Consider the following 27,985-nt stretch of genomic DNA (forward strand, 5'->3'; position numbering starts at 1 on the left):
TAAGATGGGGGCCACTGCAGGGCTCAGCTCTTTGGCTTCTCATCTCTCAGGAGCTTTGTTGTATGATGTTGAACATCCTGAGAATAGTTGCTTTGCATAGTCTGTCCATTTCTTTGTTGTTTCAGGCACAAGGGCAAAAGTACAGCTACTGTTACTGCTTCTTGGTTAGAGTTTGTTGACAAAAAAATTCCGGAGATGGACAGTGGCAATGGCTGTACAATGAGAATGTACTTACTGGTACTGCGCTTTACACTTAAAAATGGTAAATTTTATGCTTATCTACAAATTACCACATCAAGAAAAAAACAAACTTAAAAAAAAAAAGGGCCTCAGGAAACAAAGGAAGTCTGTACTGTACTTGAAGATGTCCACACAAGCCCCTGCATGCGGCTCCACCCACGACACCTGCCTCAGGCCTCGGCCCCACTGCCCCCGTGCCTGGGACTCCGCCCCGGGGAAAGACAGCCTGGGACACAGCTCGCTGTGGAGATGCGCTGCGCTGGGTCTGGGGTCACCTGTCAGGCAGGCCCCTCCGGGAAGCCGCCGGACGTTCCCCCACCCCGCAGAGACGCGTTCGCTCCAGCCGCGGGTCGGCCGAGTCCCCGCAGCGCGGCGGGTCTGCCCCGGGGCAGGTGAGGGAGGGGCGGCCCTCCCACAGGCAGCCCTCACTGCTGCGCTGGGCTCTGCGCGGCGAGGAGGCGCCACCCTCGCCTGCGGCCGTCCTCTACTCCCAGGTCCCGCCGAGCGCCCGCCGGCCCGGTACCCGGCCGGTGGGCGGGGCGCGCTCGGGGACCCACGCGCCTCAGTCGCCCCTTTAAGCGCCGGCCTGGGCGCATGCGCAGTCGGACCGCTGCGCGCGCAGACGCAGCGCGGCGGCGGCGGATGTTTACGGCGGAGGTCGCAGCGGCGCAGCCGGGCCGCGGACGGGCGAGGGGCTCCCGAGGAGCTGCAGTCGCGGCGTAGGCACCCGGTCCCGCGGGCCGGCCGAGCCCGGAGGTAGAGCCGCCGCCGCCCTCGGCCCGGCCCGCGGCGGGCGTCGTCGTCTCCCCGCGGCCCCTTCCTCTCCATGTGCCCTCCCGTCCCCCGGTCCGAGAGTCCGGCCCGTCCTCCAGGGGCGTCTGGCCGCCGGCGAGAATCCCCCGGCCCCCCGCGTCTTCTTATTCCCTTCCCTCCCCCACTTCCGTGCCCCCAGCGACGCCGGCCCCCTACTTCCGTGTGCTACCCTCTTCCCTCCCCGGGCTTCTCCCTCCCCCGCCTCTCCCCCCTTCACCATCCCTTCTGGGGTGCTCCCCTCTCCTCTTCCCCGCTCCCAGGCGTCTCCCCTCCCCTGGGGCTGGTTGGTATGCGCCCGTTTTCCCGCCCGCGTTCCAGGGGTTCCCGAAAGTCTCTGTCCTGGGACCTAGTCGCTTACACCCTTGCGTTTACTGAACTCTCCGACGTGCAGCTTGTCCCTAGGGTACCAAGTAGGAAACGTTCGCGGTTAGGTCTAAGACCGATCAAGAATTACCAGGGTTCGAAACAAATTCTTGGACCTTCTCAGGAGGTGACAGAATCTGTTAAAAAGCAGTCGGCAACTCCGTGCGTCGGGGTTCTTAAGAATGAGCCCAGAGCGCTGGGACTTACCGTCACGCATCTGGGAAAGGTCTGAAGTGGGGGAAGAAGAACTTGCCTGGGCTTCGTGCCTGTGTTTTGCTTGTTTTTGCTAAGGGATATGCCTCTTGAGTTGATGTTTGCCCCAGCGGTTCACCTCGAAAAAGTTATCTGTAGCTTTCGCCCCTTTGCTCGTGCGCTCCTTTTCTTTGTTCTTTTTCCCAGAGTTGTGACTGAAGTAAACAGCTCCGTTCTGGGTGTGTTGAGTAGACTTATTCAAGAATTAGTGAGGTCAGATTCCTGTGAACAATTCAGAACTTGGGGTTGTGCTTTTGCAAAATGGAGCCTCACAATGGGGGTGAGAGGGGACCTGGTAGGTGATGGGGTTCAGCCCTTGAGACCAACGCCTCGGACTCCTGGACTTACCCATGCTTGCATCTGGCCTGGGACATCCTTGGGGGTGAGAGGCTCTCCACCTTGTAAGAATGGTTCAGTAGTTGTAATTCCTGTTGTTAGAAAGCCTTACTTTGTGTTTAGAAGAAGTTATCTCCATCTAACATGTGATTCACTGGTTTGGCTTTTATCAGGCTCATGAATAAGTGTATACATGGCAGCCTTTCAAATGTTTGGAAAAGAAAATCCCTCTGCATTCCTCCTGAAAATTCTGGTTTTTAAGAGAAGTCTCAGTTTCATGCGTTGTTCCACCAGCAGGAGGTGTGGTGTGTTTCTGTTTTGAGCTGGTCTCAGCGTCAGTAACTGGTGTGGGTGGACCAGCCCTTGTGGTTCTCAGGATTGCAAGACACCCTTCAGCAATGACCCTCAGGAAACTTTGAAAAAATAAAGGTTTATTACTTAGAGCACCTGGAAGTATCACAAGGAGGTGGTATGTAGAGTGAGAGAGAACACTTGGGCCTGGGTTTATGCTCTTATTGGGATTGAGGGTGGGGCATAGGGTTTAATTACTCTTTATTGGTGAATGAAAAACATAAAAGTGTTACAGCCTGGGAAGGAATGTTGGTGGCCTGCCTAAATGGTCAGTTAGTGAAATCAGCCTGGTTCTCGGAAACAGGAGCCTCAGTCAGGGGACAGGGCCTGGCTCTCTATTTAGTGCTGTGGCTGGCGATGTGTATTGGGACAGCCCTCTTTGAAGTGGATGCCTGGGCAATCAAAGCTTAGGTTAGGCACTTGTATTACAGAAAAGAAACAACCGTCAGGGTCCTTTTCCAGCTCATCTGCCACACGAATTACTTTGTCCATATTCCCCTTAACAAGTGATATTCAGGTTGGAACATGGGCCTCCATGTGTAGTCTGACAAACCTGGCATAGACTGGAATCCAGATCCCCCATTATTAGGCCTCGTGCGGTGTTGACCTGGCCACAGTCACAGCTGCCTCTTCTGTCTGTCGTGAGACCTTCTCACTCCTGCTCCTGCTCAGCCAGTGTCCTCAGCCAGCAGTTGGTTTTGGGAGGAGCGGGTATGAGAGTAGGGTTTTCTTTCTGGGCTGTGGTCAGTTAACTGCAGAGTAGTGAACTACCTGAAGACTGTAAAGTCTGACCAAGTCCAGCATCCAAGAAATTATTTGCCATTACTTTGAATATCGAGTTTGGATTGTAGAATCAGGTTTAGTTTGGCAAGGATATCTCGGAAACTTCTGTTGCTGTGGAACCTCCTGTTTTTGGTGGCATTACCGCTGATCACATCAGTGGTTGGTAGTAAGCAGTGATTGTTTCCAGTGTGAGGGAGTGGAGTGTTACATTACCAGGCAGACTTAATAATAAATATCAGACCCTACATATGGTCACATACATCCTACCAGTGGCAACAGAGAGGGTTACCCCATAGTTACTTAGCCTGTCATTCTGGGTAAAGAATACCAACATGTTATGTACTAAAGAAAGTTTTTACCTTGAGGATTTCCAAAAGCTGCATTTGGTGCAGGATAAAGAACCTCGGCTTTAGGCCAGACCATCAGGGTTTGAATTCCAACCATCCCCTCATGCACTGGTGTGTGTGGTAATGGGCCAAATAACCACTCAGTCCCAGTTTGCTTCATGCTGTTGTGAAGCCAAAGCAGGGTTGTGATTGGCAGGTGACACCTATAAAAAGATTATAGCTATTTTTACTAGAAAGCTAGCCTTCACTTACGGAATAAACTTTGAAAGTGAGGCAAAACTGAAAATAAATGATAGGTATTTAGTAGAAAAATGAAACATGCCCAACATATAGTTTGTGTTGTCTTCTGAAGATTAGAATGGTGGTTTTGAGATAGAATGATAGAACATTATATACAGGCTTCTGGGTGGAAAGGTGGGTTTCAGACCCTCCATCGGGGATTTGTGATTTCTGGGCTTCTTCCTAAATAGACTTTTAAGCAGCCAAACATGACTCCACTTTTAACCAGTGACCCCCAATTCTAAGATGACTGTCCTGGACTAGGGGTATAGACTTTAGCTCTGGAACTGAGTGGTTTATCCAAGATTAAGGTCGACCTCGTTAGCAAGCATCCCATCTGGCCATGGACCATGACCTAACAAGGGCTCTGAAACAACTTAAAGGTGAAGATGAAATAACTGAACTGCCCTAGTGATATGAAAAGTTGATTTCCAAATTCTTGATGAACGGTTCCACCCATAAAATGGAAGAGCATTTGTATTAAGCTCCTCCTTTCACACATTTTGTGTATTTGTAAAAAGCTGGCATTCATCTGTAAGGTTTATTTTCATTCCTGGGAAAGCCTCTTCCACCACAGTTGTCAGCTGGGTGCGTGAGGCATGTATATGGAAACTCTACCCCCAGTATTTCTTTATGATTCTTGTTCAGCTGTTAGAAATCCATAGGATTGTGAGGGGGAAAGCAGTATAAACTTTGTAATAATAAAAGAATAGTATGTTGTTATGGAAGTTACCTGACTTAGATACTTAGAAGTGCTTGGAAAGTCTGGTGTTTTCTTTTTTTCCCCAACAATTTATATTAGATGTTTTGTAAAACATAACTATTTTATGTGAGATACATGGGTAAGTATAAAATTGGAAAAGATGCAGTTTTAGGAAGAGCAAGTCCTCAACAGATGAAGGCGTTGTCCCCTGTGAATGAGAGGGAGGCACAGTGTGTTTCAGTAGTTGGCTCAGAGGGAACATATGCTGTTACTTTTTCTTCTTGAAGGCAGTTGGGAAGAAGGTAAGAAATGTATTTTTATTGTTAAAAAAGCTGAAAAGGTTTTGTAGCATACTCTTCAAAAGCTCCTCCTAGTCCTAAGCTGTAGCCTTGAAAAAGATTTTGTGTTTGTTGCAATAAAGTATTTGTCAAATATATTATATGGGGGAAGAGAGTTTTGTGGATGTTTTTGCCTGACATTTGTACATCAGAATATCCAAGTCAGCTGATTGAATGGATTGCTTGACTTGATATTTATGTGTATGTGAGGGTGTAGAGTTGCCAGATAAAATACAGGACCCCAGTTAAATTTGAATTTGAAAAACAACGAACAATTCCTAGTATTTGTTGTTTATTTGAATTTCCATTTTTGTTTTTAAAGACTTACAAAAAAAGATCTGCAGCACTTGAAATACTAAAAGAGGAGCTGATATTAGAATGATTTTTTAGACATGTCTAATTTTTTATATGTTTACATTCAATAATTTTGCCTTATGTGGATATATCCCTGTTAAGGCAGATCTATGTTCAAAATAATTGTAACCCTCAATAGTTGGCGTTTTAGATTGATGACTTCCTGTAAAGTTTTGAGTTCATACTTCAGTGATGTTTTTAGGTTGTCAAATATGTTTTAGGTATGTCAAGCTCATTTGAATTCAGTCGACATTATAAATTACAAAGTTACATCTGGATGTATGTAATTGAATTTCAAATTTAACTTTTCTCTTCTGAATCTGGCATCCTTGGGGGTGGGGTAGGGTGGGTGGGTGTTAACAAACTATATTCCATATGTATTACTTCAAGATTTCAGAATTTGAAGTTGGTGAGTGTTCAGAGCTTTCATTGTTTTCATACCCTTAATATAATAGCTCTTTAAAAAAATTTTTAATTGCAGTATTGCCTAAGTGTGATTTTGAAGATGGGAGGTGCTGTGAGTGCTGGTGAAGATAATGACGAGCTAATAGATAATTTGAAAGAGGCACAGTACATCCGGACTGAACTGGTAGAGCAGGCTTTCCGAGCTATTGATCGTGCAGATTATTATCTTGAAGAATTTAAAGAAAATGCTTATAAAGACCTAGCTTGGAAGCATGGAAACATCCACCTCTCAGCCCCATGCATTTACTCAGAAGTGATGGAAGCCCTGGACCTGCAGCCGGGGCTCTCCTTCCTGAACTTGGGCAGCGGTACTGGCTACCTCAGCTCCATGGTGGGGCTCATCCTAGGTAAGTGTGGGGAGAGTGGGGGACAGTGCTGTCTGTCTCCTGGCACAAGAGGAAAGTCTGCTGGCAGCGTTTCCTTTGCAGAGATGGTGCCTAATTGCCCTTGGCCTTCCCAACAGTTAGTTACCCAGTGTTACCTACACAGAATCACAAAGTGGTGGGAAGGTGAAGGAAGGGTCCTGAGTTTTTTAGAGGGACCCCTCCTGTTCCCCTTTCCCCTCTGACTTGTACCTCCACTGTCTGTTCAGCACATCCTCCTCCCGGGCAACAGAGGATCTAGGGAGTTGTGTAAATCTGGACCTTATGGTTATTTCTTGATTAATACAATCGCTCAGCCTGCTTTGTAGCTGTATCTCTAAACAGGACAATCAATGAAATAGTGAAAACTTTTTTTAAAAATTAAGGTATCGTTGATATACAATCTTATGAAGATTTCACATAAGCAACATTGTGGTTACTACATATACCCATATTATCAAGTCCCTTCCCCAAACCCCAATGCAGTCACTGTCCGTCAGTGTAGTAAGATGCTCTAGAGTCACTACTTGTCTTCTCCATGCTGTCCTGCCTTCCCTGTGACCCCTCTACATTATGTGTGCTAATCATAATGCCCCTTAATCCCCTTTTCCCTCTGTCCCTCCCCACCCTCCCCAACTCCTCCCCTTTGGTAACCGTTAGTCCCTTCTTGGAGTCTGTGAATCTGCTGCTGTTTGGTTCCTTCAGCTTTGCTTTGTTGTTATACTCCACAAATGAGTGAAATCATTTGGTACTTGTCTTTCTCCACCTGGCTTATTTCACTTTACAGAATACCCTCTATCTCCATCCATGTTGTTGCAAATGGTGGGATTTCTTTTCTTCTTATGGCTGAATAGTATTCCATTGTGTATATGTACCACATCTTATTTATCCATTCATCTACTGATGGACACTTAGGTTGCTTCCATTATCTTGGCTATTGCAAATAGTGCTGTGATAAACATGGTGGTGCATATGTCTTTTTGAATCAGAGGTCTTGTTATCTTTTGGTAAATCCCTAGGAGTGGAATTCCTGGGTCAAATGATATTTCAATCTTTAGATTTTTGAGGAACCTCCATATTGCTTTCCACAATGGTAGAATTAATTTACATTCCCACCAGCAGTATAGGAGGGTTCCCCTTTCTCTGCATCTTCAGCATTTGCTGTTGTTTGTCTTTTCGATGTTGGCCACCCAAACTGGTGTGAGGTGATATCTCATTGTGGTTTTAATTTGTATTTCCCTGATAATTAGCGATGTGGAGCATCTTTTCATGTGCCTGTGGGCCATCTGAATTTCTTCTTTGGAGAAGTGTCTGCTCAGATCCTCCATCCATTTTTTAATTGGGTTATTTGCTTTTTGGGTGTTGAAGCATGTGAGTTCTTCATATATTTGGATGTTAACCTGTTATTGGATATGTCATTTACGAATATGTTCTCCCATACTGTAGGATGTCTTTTTGTTCTACTGATGGTGTCCTTTTCTCTACAGAAGCTTTTTAGTTTGATGTAGTCCCAGTTGTTTATTTTTGCTTTTGTTTCCCTTACCCAAGGAGATGTGTTCAGGAAAAAGTTGCTCATGTTTATATTCAAGAGATTTTTGCTTATGTTTTCTTCTGAGAGTTTTATGGTTTCATGACTTACATTCAGGTCTTTGATCCATTTCAAGTTTGCTTTTGTATATGGGGTTGAACAATAATCCAGTTTCATTCTCTTACATGTAGCTGTCCAGTTTTGCCAACATCAGTTGTTGAAGAGACTGTCATTTCCCCATTGTATATCCATGGCTCCTTTATCATATATTAATTGGCCATATGTGAGTGGGTTTATATATGGGGTCTCTATTCTGTTCCATTAATCTATGGGTCTGTTCTTGTGCCAGTACCAAATTGTCTTGATTACTGTGGCTTTGTAGTAGCGCTTGATGTTGGGGAGCATAATCCCCCCTGCTTTATTCTTCCTTCTCAGGATTGCTTTGGCTATTCAGGGTCTTTTGTGGTTGCATATGAACTTTAGAACTATTTCTTCTAGTTCGTTGAAGAATGCCATTGGTATGTTGATAGGGATTGCATTGAATCTGTAGATTGCTTTAGGCAGGATGGCCCTTTTGACAATATTAATTCTTCCTATCCATGAGCACAGGATGTATTTCCATTTATTGGTGTCTCTTTTAATTTTTCTTATGAGTGTCTTGTAGTTTTCAGGGTATAGGTCTTTCACCCCCTTGGTTAGGTTTATTCCTATGTATTTTATTATTTTTGATGCAGTTGTGATTGGAATTGTTTTCCTGATTTCTTTTTCTGCTAGCTCATCGTTGGTATATAGGAATGCAAGAGATTTCTGTGTATTAATTTTGTATCCTGCAACTTTGCTGAATCAGTTATTAGTTCTAGTAGTTTTAGGGTGGATTCTTTAATTTTTTTTATGTACCGTGTCTTGTCATCTGCAAACAGTGACAGTTTAACTTCTTCCCTATCAATCTGGATGCCTTTTATTTCTTTGTGTTGTCTGATAGCCATGGCTAAGACATCCAGGACTATGTTGAATAAAAGTGGTGAGAGTGGGCATCCTTGTCTTGTTCCCAATCGTAGAGGAAAAGCTTTTAGCTTTTCACTGTTAAGTATGATGTGGGTTTGTCTTATATGACCTTTTTTATATTGAGGTACTTGTCCTCTATACCCATTTTTTTGAGAATTTTTATCGTGAATGGATGTTGAATGTTGTTAAATGCTTTTTCAGCATCTATTGAGATGATCATAGTGAAAGTTTTTTGATATCCACTAGGAGTTCAAGTTCTTCTAAGCAGTTTTTGTTTGTTTTGTTGTTCTAATAAGACACAGTACTTGTATGTTGTTTACTTTTAAATAAATTCCAGGAATGGGAGGGATTTAGCAAGTTACCTTATTTGAATCCATTTACCCTTTTGTCCCAAGTAAATAAGTTATGACAGTGTACATGAGAATCAGCTGCTTTTGATATTGAAACAACAGTATCCAGTAAGTGAGAATTTATGTATTTATTACTTTGTGTAAAATGTGCTAGTGGGGGAAGTTGTTACTGTGAGTGATGTGGACCGGTTTTGCCAGAGGAGTGATGGGAGCTAATCTGTGCTTTGCTCTGGGGCTGCTGCAGCAATCCGGGTGGGGGATGGTAGTGGCCAGACCACAGGTGCAGGGTGCTGGGAGTCTATGTGTGTTTGGATGTTGTAGCTGACAGGGTTTGCTAAATATCAAGTATGTTCACAAAGTTTTGGCTTAAGTATCTTGATTTTGCTATTGTGTTAGTGTAAGATTCTGAATATTGGAGATTTCTAGTGATCATGTACAGATCATTAGCATGCCCATCACAACATTGTTTCTTTGTGGCCATTTTGGGAAATCTTAGCAGTAACAGTGCTTTTTGTGGATATGGAGTGAAATTTTGGGTTTCTTTGTACATCCACATACTTTGGAATTTGGTGATATTTGAGACACTCATCAGTAGACATTAAGGCTATATAGATTGCTGCCCTCTTTAAATGTGTCCTTTTTTTTTTTTTTTCAAGCTACATGGGTTTTGGATTTAACTTGCCTTGGATTGAGACTGCTTTGCAAAGAAAGCCTGAATTATTTATCATTCTCGAATTAGTGAACTGCAGTTCTCTCCACTGGAGCTGAGGATAAAGTGGTATTTGGTGGGGAGGAGGGTGGATTATCCAACTGACCAGAGTAGAGATGCTGTGGAAAAGAACTGAAGTGCTTGGTGACAGAGTTCATTTTTGTGGACAGACCCCTTGGATCTGCAGGGAGAAGGCTGCACACACTGGAATGTCATCTCTGTCCACATGCTGTGTGTCCTGGGCCTTCCTCCGCAGTTAATTTAGCCTTAAGACTGCTTCTTGTAAATCATTTAAGAGGTGAAAGCCTTGTTGGCTTCCTAGTGCAAATGTGAGCTCTGAAGTCTTATCAGACCATCTGACACAGAGATACTTACTCTTTCTGAGCCCAATACCTTTCTGCCTGGCCTTGAACTTTATCCCTTTTCTGCCACATTCCTGTGCTTGTTTTGTGGACTGCTGTCCTGTTCTATTGATCTCATGAATGGGGTGGAGGATACAACACCTACTTCAGAAATGGTGACTTATGAGCTACCTGTTTAAAAGTACAGGGTGGTAGGGAAGTGGAGTGAATGTGGGAGCCACTCTGTCCTTGGTGCTACTGTCCCAACGTTCCCCTCAGCCCTCCCCCATGTCCTTTCTTTCCTGCTTGTCATCTTATTGGGGTGGGTCAGCGAATGTGTGTTATTACTCTGTTTGGTGTTAATTATGTTGAGAATAAGAACTATGTCCTTATCTGTTGTTAGAATTAACTACTTAATAAGTGTTTGATCGAAGATAAGAGGCTAATGAAAATGTGGTGAGTGGGGAAATCAAAGCAGGTATTCTTGATCCCTGGCACAGTGCCCCCATGCCAGAGAGCAGTGGGGATTGAAGTTGGAGTAATTTGAATTTGATGTAAATAGTGAAATTTGATTTCTCAGGTAGGGTGTGTTTTGCTGAGAGAAGGTTTTAGCAGAAGCTCTGTGTATGACAGACGTTGAGAGAAAGAGAGCAGCAGGTGTGCTGCCCAGGTGAGGACAGGAAAGCCTCAGCCAGGTGTTGTGGCTGCTGTGGTAGGAACATACCAGGTAAACCCAACTGGCAATGCTCAGGTGGTTTATTTACCAGTGTATCTGTTGGGTTGAAAGCTACACTTTAGTATGTACGTGTACTGAACAAAGTCCTGCATGCCATGTTCACCTTCATGTACAGACCTTAAAAAATACAGGTATGATGTACCTATAGTAAATGAATAAGTATGAAGTGAGGAGCATGGTGAATTTATTTTTGTGTGTCCATCTCTGTGTAAGCACCACCCAGAACAAGATGCAGGATATAATTGGTGTCCCAGAGGCTCTCATTCCCCTCCCCGCCCCAACCACCAGAAATAGGACCCCACTGCCTCCAGAAAGGTGGGCACTATTTTATCTTCCATGAGCACACATGAATATTGCCTATTTTTGATCTTCACTCACATGGGTTTGTAGAGATTCAGGTAAACTGTTTGTGTCAGTGGTTCTCACCCAGATTTAACCCAGAGGCGGTGTTATGCTGAGGGAACACTTCCATCAAGTACCCTCCTGACTTTTCTCACAGCTTTATTTCCAATTACTGATAAATTTCCTTTGATATAAAAAATGTTTCACACTTCAATCAGCCAACCAGAGAAATGAAAGGCATCCATATTGGTAAGGAAGAAGTCAAACTGTCCCTGTTTGCAGATGACATGATATTGTACATAAAAAACCCTAAAGAATCCACTCCAAAACTACTAGATCTAATATCTGAATCCAGTAAAGTTGTGGGATACAAAATTAATGCACAGAAATCTCTTGCATTCCTATACACTAACGATGAACTAGCAGAAAGAGAAATCAGGAAAACAATTCCATTCACAATTGCATCAAAAAAAAGGAAATACCTAGGAATAAACCTAACCAAGGAAGTGAAAGACTTATACTCTGAAAACTACAAGACAGTCAAGAGAGAAATTAAAGAAGAAACCAATAAATGGAAACTCATCCCATGCTCATGGATAGGAAGAATTAATATTGTCAAAATGGCCATCCTGCCTAAAGCAATCTACAGATTCAAAATACCAATAGCATTCTTCAATGAACTAGAGCAAATAGTTACAAAATTCATATGGAACCACAAAAGACCTCGAATAGCCAAAGCAATCCTGAGAAGGAAGAATAAAGCAGGGGGAATTATGCTCCCTGACTTCAAGCTCTACTACAAAGCCACAGAAATCAGGACAATTTGGTACTGGCACAAAAACAGACCCATAGACCAATGGAACAGACTAGAGAGCCCAGATATAAACCCAAGCATATATGGTCAGTTAATACATGATAAAGGAGCCGTGGACATACAATGGGGAAATGACAGCCTCTTCAACAGCTGCTGTCGGCAAAACTGGACAGCTACATGTAAGAGAATGAAACTGGATTATTGTCTAACCTCATGCACAAAAGTAAACTCAAAATGGATCAAAGACCTGAATGTAAGTCATGAAACCGTAAAACTCTTAGGAAAAAACATAGGCAAAAATCTCTTGGACATAAACATTAGCAACTTCTTCATGAACATATCTTCCTGGGCAAGGGAAACAAAAGCAAAAATGAACAAGTGGGACTATATCAAACTGAAAAGCTTCTGTACAGCAAAGGACACCATCAGTAGAACAAAAAGACATCCTACAGTATGGGAGAATATATTCATAAATGACATATCTGATAAGGGGTTGACATCCAAATTATATAAAGAGCTCACACACCTCAACAAACAAAAGCAAATAAGCCAATTAAAAAACGGGCAGAGGAGCTGAACAGACACTTCTCCAAAGAAGAAATTCAGGTGGCCGACAGGCACATGAAAAGATGCCCCACATCTCTAATCATCAGAGAAATGCAAATTAAAACCACAATGAGATATCGTCTCACACCAGTTAGGATGGCCACCATCCAAAAGACAAACAACAAGAAATGTTGGCGAGGATGTGAAGAAAGGGGAATCCTCCTACACTGCTGGTGGGAATGTAAAATAGTTCAACCATCATGGAAAGCAGTATGGAGGTTCCTCAAAAAACTCAAAATCGATATACCATTTGACCCAGGAATTTCACTTCTAGGAATTTACCCTAAGAATGCAGCAGCCCAGTTTGAAAAAGACGTATGCACCCCCATGTTTATCGCAACGCTATTTACAATAGCCAAGAAATGGAAGCATCCTAAGTGTCCGTCAGTAGATGGATGGATAAAGAAGAGGTGGAACATATTCACAATGGAATATTATTCGTCCATAAGAAGAAAAAATATCCTACCATTTGCAACAACGTGGATGGAGCTAGAGGGTATTATGCTCAGTGAAATAAGCCAGGTGGAGAAAGACAAGTATCAAATGATTCCACTCATCTGTGGAGCATAAGAACAAAGCAAAAACTGAAGGAACAAAACAGCAGCAGACTCACAGACCCCAAGAATGGACTAACAGTTACCAAAGGGAAAGGGACCTGGGAGGATGGGTGGGAAGGGAGGGATAAGGGAGGAAAAGGGGCATTAAGATTAGCACACATAATGTAGGGGGTGGGGGGGCTACAGGGAAGGCAGTATAACACAGAGAAGACAAGTAGTGATTCTGTAGCATCTTACTACACTGATGGACAGTGACTGTAATGGGGTATGGGGAGTGGACTTGATAATGGGGGGAGTCTAGTAACCATAATGTTGCTCATGTAATTGTACATTAATAATACCAAAAAAAAAAAAGATTACAGATGCTGAATACAGCCTTGGTCAAATGAAAACTTGTTTTGTAGCCCCCTATAAGTTATTCTTTTTTTAATTACACATGAAGTCTTCCTAAAAAAAAAAAAGTTTCATTGTGAATTTGAATTATAATTTTATTTTAATGATAATGGAAACTTGTTTTGTGAGGATTATTAAAATGCCCTTCTGAGTGTTTTGGGGGATCCTGTATGGAATACAGGTCTGTGTGCAGTTTCATTTGTAAATGCAAGTTTCTTCTTCAATTAATTAATGAGACCTTGAACTTTTGCTTTCAGAACTTGGTTTTTTGTACATGTGCAGTGAATTCCTTAAAAGTCTGTGAGCAGGGAGACACAGGCTTTGGAAAGCTGTGGTGTCAGTAATACTAATTAAGTGATTTCTAATACATAGTAATGGATATTTATGACGTGGTGAGCAGAGGTTACCCTGCATACTTATAGATTAGCGTTGTGTGAGATAGGCCCAATAATGTGAGAAGTCTTCCAAACCTAGTGAATTTCTGTAATCACACATGCTAAAGCAGATGTGATACAGTAGATAAAATAGAATGAAGAGTAAGAGTTCTTGCCCTAGTTCTAAAAGTTGTCTTATTCTGAAACTTCTCAGGTCCTTTTGGTGTAAACCACGGTGTGGAACTTCATTCAGATGTGATAGAGTACGCAAAGCAGAAGCTAGACTTCTTCATCAGAACAAGCGATAGCTTTGACAAGTGAGCTCCGATACTGTCCATTTGGTGGGGTGTGGAGTTTGACTTAATGTTTTTGATTACATGGAAAGAAATCAGTTTATTAATGTTCAAATACCAGCAAACTTGATTAAACAGTGGCTAGAGAGTCAGGGATATATATGTATCTGTTCAAGTTATTTAAAAATACTTTATTTTTTTAAGGGCTTTAGGGTTTTTTATTATGATACCTAGGTAAAGGTAATTTTTCACCAGTATAATAAAATAAATAAAAAGTGTTTATTTTGCTCAATTTTCTTGTTTCTGAGACATTTTACCACCTAATTGTTTCTAAAACAAAAGTGTTACATTTGTCTGTCAGGTATAACTAGCTCTGGCCATCTTAAAATAAGGTATTAAAGTTCTTTTTTTATGGATTAAAGTTTGTAGAAAAACCAAATGTATTTTTCCTCACATCAGTCATTCAGTGGATGTGGAGTAAGTCATGAAAACAGCAAAGATGATTGCAAGCTGGCTGAGTTAAGCTTGTATTGTGCTTATACTCACTTGCAGAAGATTTTGTTTGAAATTTCTGGGGTTCTGTTTATTAATAGTAATAATAATAAATAGTAAGAGCTTCTAGCTTCTGCTTGTGCACATGGTATTATATTGCTGTGGGATCATACAATAACCTGAGGTGTATAGACTTGTTACAGTGTGATATATTTGGTTATGGAAAACATTCTTTACTTTCAGGTTTGAATTCTGTGAACCTTCCTTTGTTACTGGAAATTGCCTGGAGATTTCTCCAGAGTGTTCTCAATATGACCGAGTGTATTGCGGGGCTGGTGTGCAGAAAGAGCATGAGGAGTACATGAAGAGCCTTCTCAAAGTCGGAGGGATCCTTGTCATGCCGCTGGAAGAGAAGGTCAGATCCCCTTTGTGAATGATGTTTTTGCATGCTTAACTGTTTGCCAACGTCTGTTCCTTGAAGTTTATGTGTATTTTTCCTTGTATCTCTCATACCCACTGCTTCCATTTCACAAATGAGGTAACAGGCATAGACAGGTCATAAAAACAGCCTAGGTAGGGCCAGGACCTGACTCAGGTGGGCATTCCAGAGCCTGCACTGTAAGTTCTCCCCTCCCCTCCATTTTCTCCCCTCCTTCTCCACAGCTATTCTGTTTATTCTGTTAAGCTTTTGTTGTATTATTAGAATTATATGTATAAATTTAAATTAGAGTTTCTGGTCTCACTGTTGGTCTAATTGTTGAATTCCCTGTTGGGGAGTATTTTACATGAATCCCTTGGTTAGTAGGAATCTTGTCCACGTTTGCTGTTTGGTCATGCATGGTTTTGTATGTTTTAAATACTGTATTTTATTGGGGAAAACACTGTAATAAATGAGCAGATTTATTTATTACAATCAAACGATTGTCAAAAAGAATCATCAAAAATAACTAGGAAAAACAAATTAAACAATTAGGAGATTGTGCATTTTTGTACAAGTTCCTACAATTTTTAATGTTAGCATTTATTTCATTCAAAAGGTGATCATTCATTTTAGAAAATCTGGAAGCTATGACATTAAGGAAAGCTGCTCTCCATCCCTGTGCTAAGGACCACTGGTGTGTGCTGTTTCTCATGCTTCTCTTAGTTGGCGCTGCTTATTGTACACATGGCTTAGGACTTACTGTGTTTAATTAGAAGGGTTCATGAGTATACTTCTAAGTCATTTAACATTGAATATCATCAGTTTAGTGCTTATGTAGTAGCCTGTTGAATTGTTGACCACAGTTTATTATCAAGCTCCTGTAATTGGACATTAGGCTATGTGTGGTTGTTCCCTGTTTTTTATTATTATATGAAGACTTTAGTGAATTTCCCTAATTGAACTTTTTTTTATTGACAAATATTTCAGTTTTACCTATAAAAGACAAGGGCTCTGTTTTTGTTAAACCTCATCACAAAACCATTATCAACCTAAAAAATTATTAGTAGTTTCTTAGTATCTTTTGTGTCTTAGTAATTTCTTAGTATCTTAGGACATTTGAAAATGTCCGACTAGTGTCCATATTTTCCCAATTGTTTCAAAATTCTTCTGGATGATTTATTTCAGTGAGGCCTCACTTAAGGGTTATGTATTGCATTTGGTTGATACAGATCTTAACGTGTTTTTAAATCTGTAAGTTCTTTATTTATTACTTTTTCCTTGCAGTTTATCTGTTGAAGAAATCAGGTCATTTGCCTTTCAGAGTTTTCTATAGCCTGGATCTGGAGATTGTATTTCTTGGTGATGTTTCACATATTCTTCTTTCTGTCTTCTGTGTTCCTTGTGAGTTTGTACTTGGATGCACAAGCCCGATTAGGCTCTGGTTTGATGTATTTCCCGGGGAGGAGAAAGGGTGCAGGAACACGGCGTCCTCCCTTGCTCCCTTACGTACACATGTCAGGGCTATTGTCTCTTTCTGCCAGTCATGTAACTGTGACCTTAATTCATTATTTTATAAGGGCTGCAGAAAAATTCCATCATTTTAAAATCACAGTGTAATTCCATCATTTCTCTTCATTTAGTAGCTACAATACTTACATAAAGAGAAACACCCTCATTAGTTATTTGGTTACCCTGAGATTTACTTTATAAGGACATGCAGGATAATTTCTGATTCTTAACTTTGGTTATCAGCTTTCTTGGTAAGTTGGTTCTCTGACATATGCCGAAAATGGTGACCAGTGAGGTTTTGTTTGACTTTTAGTCTCACTATGAATTCATAGATTTAAACATTTAGTATTTTAATTGTGATCCTTATTGAAGTTCAGATTGTCCCACCTTGGCTAGTGGGCACCTCTCCAGCTTGCCTCTTGGGCTCTGATTCAATCTCAGTGGTCTTTGATAGCTCCATTTCTTTCTGCTAAGAAAAGATGTTCCAGACTGACTTATATATTTTTTACCACAAACTTGGAATTAACAATTTCTGAGGATCCCTATTCATTTCCAGTTCCATGGGAAATCGGGGTCTAGAGACCAGTTAGGGTCTTTGGGGCAATCATGGGTACTGGGATAGTTTTTTCAGTGGGCCTCTAGAGCTAGGACCTAATGCCACCTCCTCCCCACCACACACACACCTGTGTGTTTATGTTTTGTTTGGCTTTTTGAAGATAAAATACACCATGGTTTTATACTGATATTTCCAATTAAAATCGGGACCAGAGGATTTTTTTTACATCTTCAGCCTTATATCAGTATTGCCTTTCTTATGTGCTGAAAGTTCTGGTCTCCAGCCACCCAACTTATTATTTACCTACAAATACATAGTATCATCATTGTCACCAACAATCTGATGTTTGAAACTAGTTCAGGATTTTTATCGGTGGGGGTTGTTTTGCTTGTACATTCCACTAGAGATGTACATGTTACTGTATTTTTCAGTCACTGGAGCTAATGCTTCTCTGTGAGGGAAGCTACCAGCCTGACACACAGCTCATTTTTTTACTTTTCTTTCAGTTTTTAGGGTTTGCCATTTTAGGTTGTATAACTTTTATTTATAAGAATCCAAGTCTAAATAAGGAATACTCACAGAATTCTCTTCCATGCATGTCCCCTCCACTCTGCTCCCTTCACCTGTAGGTAATCATTTTCTTTGTTTTTTTGAGTTTATCTTTATATTTTAAAAAATGTATAATCAAACACATCTGTTCATAATCTTCCTTCAGTGAAGATGTGCAAATTTTCCCATGCCATCCACCCATCCGGATGCATGAACTAAATTGATAGTTTTAAGTTTTATGTATTGTTTATTAAGTTTTTGATGTTTATTATGAGTAGAATTTTTTTTGTTCCTATTTTGTTTATTTAAATCCTTATTGTTGTTGGTATATAAGAATGTGATTTTTTGATGGGCATTTGAGTCCTTTCCAGCCTTTTGCTATTGTATTTGCAGCACAAATGGTGCTACTATGAAGAGGCTGTGCACACATCTTCTTGTGGATATTCTTTATCTTAATCTTTTCTGACTCATGATCTTTTCCAGGTGCAGTCTCAAAAGGAGAAGTGCTTGATGAAAGATTATGTTTTAACTTTTTCCAATTGCCCTTTCAAAGGCATACTTTCAGCAGCACAGAAGAGGAGCTGATCCACATCCTCGCTGATGGTCCCACCTGTTTTATTACTGCTGTTTGTAGTAGGGCCACACATCCCCATCTTTGCTCTTCTTTCTGAAAATATTGTTTTACATACATATTTTCTTTGTAGAAATTACTTCAGAAGTCTGTGTTGTATTGCAGAAACATGTTAGACTTTTGTTGGAATTGTGTTTCCTCCAGATTAATTTGAGAATATAGATGCCTTTACAATATTCTTCTCATCTAGAACGTGAAATAGGGATTTATACTTTTCTTTAAGAATTCACACATCATTTATTGATTATATTTAAATGCTTGATGTTCATTATAACCAAAAATTTTCCTTTTAAGAAATGTTTTCATACAAAAGCCTTCTTGCTGGTATACAAAAATGTAACTTATTGATGCTTATTTAGTACAGGACTACTTAATTCTTTTAGCTCTAAGGTTCATGACATGGAATCTTAGATTTCAGAGGATTTGCTGGCTTAGATATTTTCAGGTCCTAGAGCATATAATCTTAGCATCTCAGAGCTCACCAAAAAATAGCACCATGACCTGCGTGGGCCATTTGGAGGACATGCCAGCGGGCCATGCTGTCTACCCAGGTTCTCCTGGTGCTCCTAATGCTGGGATTCCCAGGAAGGGCAAAGACCTACACTGCAGTGTGCTAGTCACCTAACTCTGTGTGCTGTAGGGGTGACGTCACAGGGACATTTAAACACTTCAGATGCGTCTCCCGGGAGTGAGCATCAGCCCCTGCATAACTGGGATGGTGTGGTCACCTTTAAGGAAGTCACAGTGACTCTGTAATGGTAGCTCTTGTTCAGGACGTGGTCATGAGTCCTCAGTTGTTGCAACAAGCTCTTTTTATAGTTCCCATCTCCAGAAACAACTGCTCGGATTCAGTTTGGTTTGCATCATTGCAGGTGATTGTGCATATCATTAATGGCTTTTACTTTAGAGCGAACCCTCTCCTTACGTTTTCCCCCAGCTTTGACTTTTTTTGGAGAGTCCAAGAATGTTGTTCATCAGAATCAGCACATTCCATATCTGATTGTTTTTTCTTTCATCTATATTTTCTGTAAACATAAGTTAGGTCTACAGGCTTGAATATATTCAAGCTAAACATATTTGCAAGAGTATTAATAAGTTATGTGTACTTCATGTCATATCACATTAGGGGCCCAAATTGCCAGGTTGTTTCAGTATTAGTGTATCTGTGTTTTTTAGATCATGTATAGGAGAGATTTTATTTAAATACAAGCTATCAGTAGCCAAATCTTCTGAATATTCTCATTTTGTCTTTGGGATAGTTGACTAAGATAACGCGTACTGGTCCTTCTGCTTGGGAAACCAAAAAGATTCTAGCTGTTTCTTTTGCTCCTCTGATCCAGCCCTGCCATTCAGAATCAGGAAAATCAAGACTTGTCCAGTTACGTAAGTACAGAGGCTCTTACTTATCTTTAGGATCTTTTTAATCGCATTAGAATTTGAAGCAAAACAAAGTTTATAAGGAACCTTTTAATATCAAAGAGCATTTTTCCACTCACTGAAACCATAAAATTTCACAAGTGACTTTTAGTCCTTTAAAAATTAATCTATTCTTAGCCTATTTTAGGTTATTTTAGGCTTCTTTTAAATCTATAGAGAGTTGTTGCTTGTCGTGCCATTGCAGAAAACCTACATGAGAGGGAGTTAATCCTGCCGTGTGGACAGGCCTTATGGAGAGAGTGGTTGCCAGTGCTGAGAGCCTGTAGAATATGAGACCTTCTGCTCCCTGGGCTGCCCCGTGGGCACATGTTTCAGCCGGTCTGCTGGTGTAGGTTGGAGGCTCCCAAAGGCGTCTCACTCACCTATGCCTTGTGCTTTTCACTCCTTAGGATGTGGATCAGGCAAAGTCCTAACATCAGGGCCAGTGTTCATCCAATGTAGTTTTATAAATCAAACAAAAAATTACACAGCGGTGAGCATTGGAAATAATTTCATTACAAATAAAATTATTGAGCATGCTCTCTGTTTCCTGATCATGTAGAAAATGTGGAGAACACACACGCCAATAAAGAAGAAAAAAATTAACTATGATCTCACCACTCAGAGATAATACATGTTAGTGAATTCCTCCCAGAATTGTTTTTTCAATTTATGATGAATCATTTAACAAATAGCAATGTTCTCTGATGGTCTCTGCTAAGTGCAGGTTCTGTGAACTAGGCATGGTCCTTGAAATGCAGTATCAAGCAACAGGAGAATATAGGAAGGGGTTGGAAGGGTAAGGGAGGGCTTGAGAGAGAAGGTGACATCGTGGTTGGTCTTCAAGGGTGAAAAGGAATTCTTTAAAGAGAGGAAAGGAAGGAAAAGCATCAGGAGAGGCATGGTGACTTTCAACAAGCACATTCCCCAGTGTGGAGAGAGTAGGAGTGTATGGCAGAAACTAGACTGGTACACAGGTCAGACTTGAGTTTATCATGATTGCAGAGAACTGTCAGATGTTTTAAATAAAAGATGTGGTGCATCTGCATTCTGGGCTACATTGGTGGTCAGGTAGAGGGTGAGTTTGTCAAATACATGTTCCCTGAAAATCCCACCAGCATAATTAATCATGTACTGCCTGTGGTCAGGGAGGGCACCACCTCCCAGAGCCTTAGCAGAGTTTTGGAAGGTGAGGGCACAGTCAAGGTCATCTGTGAAGCTTTTCAGGGGTCTCTTTGTGTGAGGGCCTGGGTAAGAATCCGGACAGCGTGGAGAGCACCCCAAGGTGTGGGTTTTGAGGCCAGGGCTTCCAGGCGAATGTTGAATGATAAATAATCATGTGATATACTTTAGGGCTTCGGAAGTGAACAGCCCAGTTATTTGTAACTTCATCTTCCTGGGCGATCTTTCTTAGACTAGTAAAGTGTTGATGAAGACAACGAAATAGAAAAACCATGAGCATGAAGTCAGTGCATAGTGAGGATGTGTCAGTGTAGACGTGACATGTGGGGGAAGACAGGTTAGTTCTCAAAGTGGACCGACAGGTGGCAGACTGCAGACAGGAACCACTTAGGATGTGGTTAGCAAGAGATAAAGATCAAAAGTAAGACACTGGCCTCTACAGAGGAAAGGATTCTGGTGTAGGTACATAGGGCTTTTCTCAGGAAGGACACGGGAGCCTGAGGTGTCCAGCATTTGTTAGAGATGGGGGTCTGTGGAAGGCTCAGGGCCTGGTCAGGACTGGATCAGAGCTGTTGGCCAGTCTGTTATTTGACAGAATGGATGAGAGAGAGATGGTAGTAAAGAGAATCTCTGTGCACAACACCAGGCTGGGTGGAATAGGAGGAGCCAGCAAGAGAGACTCAGGCCAGGGGACCGTGAGGGGGGTCGCTTCCCTCCAGGTGGCACCTTGGGGAGAGCCTAGAGAGGCCAGAAGCTGGCACTTGGGAGGTCTGATGACCTCTGCAGGGGCCGTTCCAGTAGTCTTAGGGGCAACACAGAGTATGGTTAGGGAAGGAAAGACGGCAGTGTTGGAGCAGAAAGGCGTGACCCCTGGCGTTGAGCAGCAGGGCTTGTGCTGGAGCCTGTTCTGGAGGGGAGAGCAGGAGGCAGTTGGGCAGGAGAGAAGGGTCTGTATTGATAAGGGGGAGGAAGAGTTGAGAGCTTGGGCATGGGTGTTTTCCTGTGGAAGAGTGGGCATTGCTGAGATTCTTTGTAGGCCCCTCTGATTTGGGCAGTAAGCATAGACCAGCAAGAGCCATCACTCTAGTGCTATTTTTTAGAGATGTTTGGTACTAGAGGGAAAACAAGTGATGTTCATTTTCAGTTTAATGTATTTAAGTACATGACCCCTAATTCCTTTTGATAAAAGCCCTTATATTGCTATGATTGCATTGCCTGTATCAAATTGAGTTTAAGTGTAATTGGCAGAGCTTATTTTTCTTTGGTGTGCTTTGGAGTTTTCTTCTTAAACATATTTTGGATTTGCTTTTTCTCTACCTTAATAAAAAAGGAACAAATACTCAGTTTGTAAAGTTCTATGAAAATACTAACATGGGTAAAAGAATGCTATAGCCATATATTCACTGTATTATTACTGGAGGAGAGAGAATACAGAAATGAATATATGTCAGTAGATATATAAAACGGGCTATCAAAGAAGCAAAAAACCGTAACCCAGGTTTTTATTCTGCCAATGATTGATTAGTCAAGTTAGCTGCTGCTTTTCCTTATCTAAGTTCAGGGTTAGCATATTTGAAATTATCTTTTGAAAAATACCATATGAATGCTAATCAGACAGTAATTGGCATTTGTCCGGAGTACTCTTATATTCTTGTATTTGTAAATATGCCAGTGAATGAAAATGATGTTGAGATTTTCAGATGCTCAGGCTTTGTGTTGGCGTCACCCAGGACGAGTCTGACACATGCTGCCGTTTGCCCCACAGCACCCTTGGCGGTCCGCAGCCTCCAGGACTTGGCTCGCATAGCCATCCGGGGCGCCATTAAAAAGGTCATTCATCAGGAAACACTGAGCAGAAACGGAAATGGACTGAAGAATACTCCGAGGTTTAAACGAAGGAGAGTTCGCCGCCGTCGAATGGAAACAATTGTCTTTTTGGACAAAGAGGTCTTTGCCAGTCGGATTTCCAACCCCTCTGATGACAACAGCTGTGAAGACTTGGAAGAGGAACGGAGGGAAGAAGAGGACAAAACCCCGCCTGAAACGAAGCCAGACCCCCCAGTCAACTTCCTGCGTGAGAAGGTCCTGAGCCTCCCCCTGCCAGAGCCCCTGAAGTACTACCTGCTTTATTACAGAGAAAAGTAAGTCTGTGTGGACAGGAAAACGCGACAGCGGGCCGCCGGGCCTGTGCGTGCTGGCGTCCGCCCGTGAGGGGTGCCCTGCGGCGGATTCGATGGGGGAGGAAAGCGCACTGCTCTCTACATTTCTTCAAGTTTGTTCTTGATTGTCCCCTAGCATTTTCATCCAGAGGTATGAATTCTTTAAAGTTAATCTGACAAACGTAAAATGCATAGAATGCTTTTCCAACAGGGAGAGAACCTGGAGCAGGATGCTGACTTCTGGCTCTCATGAAGCCCTGAAGCTCTGTCTGCATGTGGGGACTGCTTGGTGACTCTCCCACACAAAGTACATCTTCATTAAAAATGAAAAATGGAGTTGAAATTAACCTATGTTGCTCATTCGATGTGAAACAAAGCACAGGTTTATAAGCTTGTAAAGTCTTAGGGGTGTGAACACCTGTGTTCAAGTTTCAGTTTTACAGTATGAACCTCTTAAATTTTAAGAATGCTTTTCACTAAACTTTTTAGTTTATAACAGGAGGGAAACATTATTGAAAAGCCCTCTCTTATTTTTGGTTAAGTTAATTATATCTTATGTGAGTTGTCAGTTGTAATTTTAAATATGAAAAGATTGTGATGGGGGAGGAGGAATAAAAATTGCCAGATGCCCTTCTGAAATTTCAGAAGAATTCCAAGGAATTTTTTCCTAACATCGTATTGTTACCTTTAAAAAACACCAATGTCTAGTAATCATTTAAAGACTATCCTGAAGAATGAAGTAAGTGTGTGTAAAATAAGCGGTATTAGTTCAACCCCACAGGTATGGATGATTGTTGAGCCAACTGTAAAGACGGCAGGTGTCTAAGGCATGACATGCTTGGTCCTCAGAATAGGTGAAAAGTATTAAGACTGCAGGAAATAGATTGGGGTCTGGATTATAGATAGTCTGTGCTTTTTTTCAGTTGTCTGTTTTTCTGTAATAACATTACAGCACTGATGCATAGATTTTATCTTTTATAATTCTGCATAAGAACAAATACATGTACTTTAGTGGTTCCATTGCATTAGAACAGTGTAACTCACAGTGACTTGAGAAATGGATCTCTAGAGCTTTCTATCTTTACCAAGTTATGGGTCTAGAAGAAAAGGCAGTTCTTCCAGTCAGATGGCAGAATGTTTGGATTACATTGCTTACTACAGAATATTGGTTCTTTTCAATTTTTTTTAACCCAAAGAAAAGAATATAAAATGTTAACAACAAATTCATACTCAGAGTGCTAATGTAGAATTAATCATCCAGATTTTATGATGTTATCCCTTAGCCTCTTAGGTGTTGCTGGGGTTCAGTGTCTCTCTGGTTTCACCAGCTTAACTGAGTTCTGGTTATATTTTTAAAACTTTTCCGCTTTTTAAAAGTAACTGAATCATTTTTATCACAGGATACTGTGTGCATGTATAGCTGGGAAAACGTATATTGGGCTACATTTGTAAATTTCAGCTGTTCTAAAGATTACTTCATAGTTTTTACCTGCTTTTTTGCTCAAAGTCAAGCATCATTCTTTGAGACACATGATTTCTGTTTACTTGCCAAAACTTCATAGTTTACAGTTCCTTGTTGACATTATTCCAGTTGATACATAGAGACCTCTGCAATACAGGAACATTTTTGGACATAATAGTAAATAAATTATATCTGTGAAATCTGTTACATGAGGTGACTTGACTAAATTTTTTTTTCCTATAATTGTACATGGATTTCATTTTTTTTAACAACCACATTTGCCTTTAGGCTTGATTTTAAAATTTCTTTTCAATGCCTAAGACGTGCTTTTCCCTGTGTATGTTAAAATTTTCACAACATTTTCTATTTACATGTTGTCAGTCTGAGTGATTTTTTAACCAGAATTTGGTTAAAAATATATAGATATAATATATGTGAAGTAGGTGGTATTTATCTCACAAACATAAAGGAGAATTGTAAATGAGTTTTCCTATGCTTAAGCACCTTCCACCAGAATTCAGAATGGTACGCTACTTTTTGTTTTCAAACAAATGAAGCATATACAGTCAGTGTTGCCTGCAGGCTCTGTCTTGTAAACTGCATTTTAGGCCACTGTTGGCTTTTATGTCTTGAGTAGTCTGTATTTTTATATGTCACTTTTGTCTTGAAAGTAGTAAAGCCATAGACATGTGCAAAACAAGTATCAAATTTATGAACATTATGTAATGTAAAAATCAGTGGTGTATTTTAAAATACTTTTGCCTGTCTGGAACTTTCAGGGGATTAATGCAAGAAATTTGAAAGATTTTAATCAGCTTGTATATGTGGATAAATAAAGATACCAATAAAGTTAGTTAAGACATTTTAGCTTTCTTGGCATTACTTCTGTTTTCTGTGTGTGGGATTGAAATTCTTGACTACATTTTTTTTCAAAAATCTTAACAAAATAAACCTTTTTTCTTTATTAGAATAATGTGTTTTTCTTCACTACTTTGTACTGTTGCTTAAAAACACATGAAATTGAAATAGTCCAATAGAAAAGTGCTCCAAGTACATGAGAGAACAGGTGTGGTTTTTGTGGCACTTGAAAATGTTAAATGAAAATCGGGAAATGGCAACGTATCTTACAAGCAGCAAAGGGTAAGAATTTAAGTTTAGGGTTTAGGGTAGGGTTGGGGTCAGACAGAGGTCAGGGCCTGGGTTAAGGAAGAAGGGTTAGAGTTAGGTTCAGGAATGAGGGTGCAAGGTCAGAGGGTCAGGATCAGGACTTGAATTTTTGAGGGGCTATTGTTAAAATATTTTTTTTACTTCAAATTCAGATTTTTTCTTCTAAACATTGCCAATTATTTTAGTCCATCTGGGCCACTGTAACAAACACCATTTTAGTACTTTGAGGGGCTTATAAACAGAAGTCTGTCCTGATTCTGGAGGCTGGAAGACTGAGATCAGGGTACTGAGATGTTAGGGTGATGGCTCTCTTTCTGGTGGCAGGCTTGTATCCCGGGGGGGAAGGGGCTGGGGTCTAAGGCAGAGTAATCCCAGTTGTGAGGAATACGTCCTCATGACTTAATCGCCGCCCAAGCACCCCATGCTCTAACACCATAACCTTGGGAGTTAGGATTCTAACATGCGAATTTGGGGGGAACCCAAACATTCACATCACAGCACTGATACATAGGAAGTCGATTTGCTTTTGTGTGGTGACCCTCTGCCTTGCCTTGATTTTCTCTTTGTTTCCCCATCAGGGCACAGGAATGGTGGGCTCAATTTCAATTGGAAATTTCGAGCTAAGACGCTGAACTGGAGAGCCACAAAACTGCCGGAAAAGGGTGAACTGTGGGCGTGCCGTGCCCTGCGCTGTGCCCGGAGCCTCGGCAGGGGAGGGCACGCAGCATCTGGGGACGGTTGTGGCGGCGAGGACAGATCGAGCGCGACCCCTGGCCGCCCGGGGGCGCAGCTGGCGAGGCGGGTCTCGGGCACCTGGTTGTAGGCGCAGGGCCGCGTGTCCCACCTGCCCGCCATGGCTCCTCGGTGCTTCCCCGGGGATTTCACAGCGGCTCCTTCTTCGGCTTGGCTGCTCGGAACACGGCACTCGAGGGGTTCGGGGCGTGGCGGAGCAGCCGGCTGCCGGCGCCCTGCTGTCCGGAGCCTTGTCAGGTCCTCTTTCGGTGCATGTGAACGCTGTCGAGAAACTAGGTGGACACATGGAGAAGGCAATGGATGAAACATTACTTAGGTTTATGTACATTATTCATATGCCAACTGGCATTTAGCAAAAATGCACTTTTCTGGCCTTAATAGAAGTAAACGTTGTTACCAACAATTTTTTACTTTTGGTGAGAAAAATCACAGTTTAATTGGCATCACATTTGTAACTGGTGCATAGAATAATACCTGTTTTGTAAACGTTGACACCCTACATTAGATGAAATGTGTAAATTTCTCGAACTTTGATAATAAAATCAGAGTTTGTTAAAAGTCAGTTACTACTTAGTTGGTAACTGTAAACCCATATGGTCCCGGGTTATTTTCCAATGGGAGATTTCTAAACACCAAGCTTTTCTATGTTCAGTGGTCTGAACATAGAAGAAAATAAGTATTTTCTTTAGGGTACATTTTCTCATGTGTATTTTTAAAAGGAAATCATCCACTTCCTCTAGGTTTCCCATTAGATTCAGTTTGTTTTTCTTACTGACTTTTAATTTCTCTTCTCTTTCTAGTTTTCTCCAGGATTGTCACGATTAATTAATAAATATTGGTATGTTATGAATAATTGAAAAATTTTATGTGGATTTTATTTTATTTCATTTGATTCCCTTTATTGTACGTTTTTCTGCTCCAGGACCCCATGACATTTAGGCGTCCTGTCTCTTTAGGCTCTCCTTGGCTGTGACAGTGCACCGATGGACTTGGCAGCCCTGAGGGGGACCAGTCAGGTCTTTGGTATCATTGGGATATGCTGGGCGTTTTCCCATGGTTAGACTGCTGGCATGAGCTTGGAGGAAGCAGATCACAGAGGTAAGGTGCATTCTCATCACTTTATAGGAAGGGAATGTCTTCTTGAGGCAACTGTGCCTGTTAAGTTTGGTTTCTGGCTGAAGTAGTGTTTTCCAGGTTTCCCCACTGGGAAGTTAGGTTTTTCTTGTCCATTTGTGTGTCTTCTTTAGGAGGAAGACACTATACAGAGCCCACACCTCAGGGAGGGGAGTTAAGTCCACTTCTGTGGTGGATGGCTGAGAATCTACATCAATCATTTGGAACGGCTCTGTGTAGGAGAGGCCTGTTCAGCTCTATTTATTTACAACCCCCACCCCACATATGCATTTCTTCTTACCAGTGTGAACGCTTGGATCATTATTTTAGGTTTTTAGTGATACCCCAGCACTACAGTGTTTGATTGCCTAGGTATTCCTGCTCTCGCTGTGGCGAACTTGTTCTGCTGGCTTGTTTTCCTTCACATATTCAATCTTTATGGTTTTCTTCTGCGGGGCTGCTTCCTTACTTCATGATACTTCAATATTATCATAGGTGCTCTAGTTACTGTCTCAATTCTAGTATCAGCTCTTTCTTCAGA

At 41.5% G+C, this 27,985-nt stretch overlaps 1 protein-coding gene across 3 annotated transcripts; it reads left to right on the forward strand.

Annotated features, from left to right (window-relative positions):
• The first annotated feature begins 826 nt into the window (after positions 1–826).
• PCMTD2 (protein-L-isoaspartate (D-aspartate) O-methyltransferase domain containing 2) lies at positions 827–27,147 on the forward strand. Of its 3 annotated transcripts, none has more exons than XM_057503210.1 (7): positions 827–996; positions 5,641–5,971; positions 13,956–14,058; positions 14,770–14,941; positions 19,452–19,575; positions 22,556–22,931; positions 26,157–27,144. In XM_057503210.1, exons 2-7 carry the CDS (start codon positions 5,665–5,667, stop codon positions 26,200–26,202), a joined length of 1,128 nt encoding a protein of 375 aa, XP_057359193.1. In that variant the 5' UTR covers positions 827–996; positions 5,641–5,664; the 3' UTR covers positions 26,203–27,144. The 3 variants fall into 3 exon arrangements, 2 of the variants coding, with proteins under 2 accessions (XP_057359193.1, XP_036756764.2); XR_005027820.2 differs by having other exon boundaries at positions 832–996; positions 22,556–23,100; XM_036900869.2 differs by lacking the exon at positions 827–996 and adding an exon at positions 1,283–4,769 and having other exon boundaries at positions 26,157–27,147.
• The last annotated feature ends 838 nt before the right edge of the window (positions 27,148–27,985 follow it).

Source organism: Manis pentadactyla, chromosome 5 (assembly GCF_030020395.1).
Source record: "Manis pentadactyla isolate mManPen7 chromosome 5, mManPen7.hap1, whole genome shotgun sequence".
NCBI classification, from domain to species: Eukaryota; Metazoa; Chordata; class Mammalia; order Pholidota; family Manidae; genus Manis; species Manis pentadactyla.

Bases quoted from the DNA above. Each gene is read 5' to 3' on its own strand.
- PCMTD2 (XM_057503210.1), top strand. From the start codon at position 5,665: ATGGGAGGTGCTGTGAGTGCTGGTGAAGATAATGACGAGCTAATAGAT. The intron at 5,972-13,955 runs GTAAGTGTGGGG...GAAACTTCTCAG, and splicing joins CATGGTGGGGCTCATCCTAG to GTCCTTTTGGTGTAAACCAC. The intron at 19,576-22,555 runs GTAAGTACAGAG...TTTGCCCCACAG, and splicing joins ATCAAGACTTGTCCAGTTAC to CACCCTTGGCGGTCCGCAGC.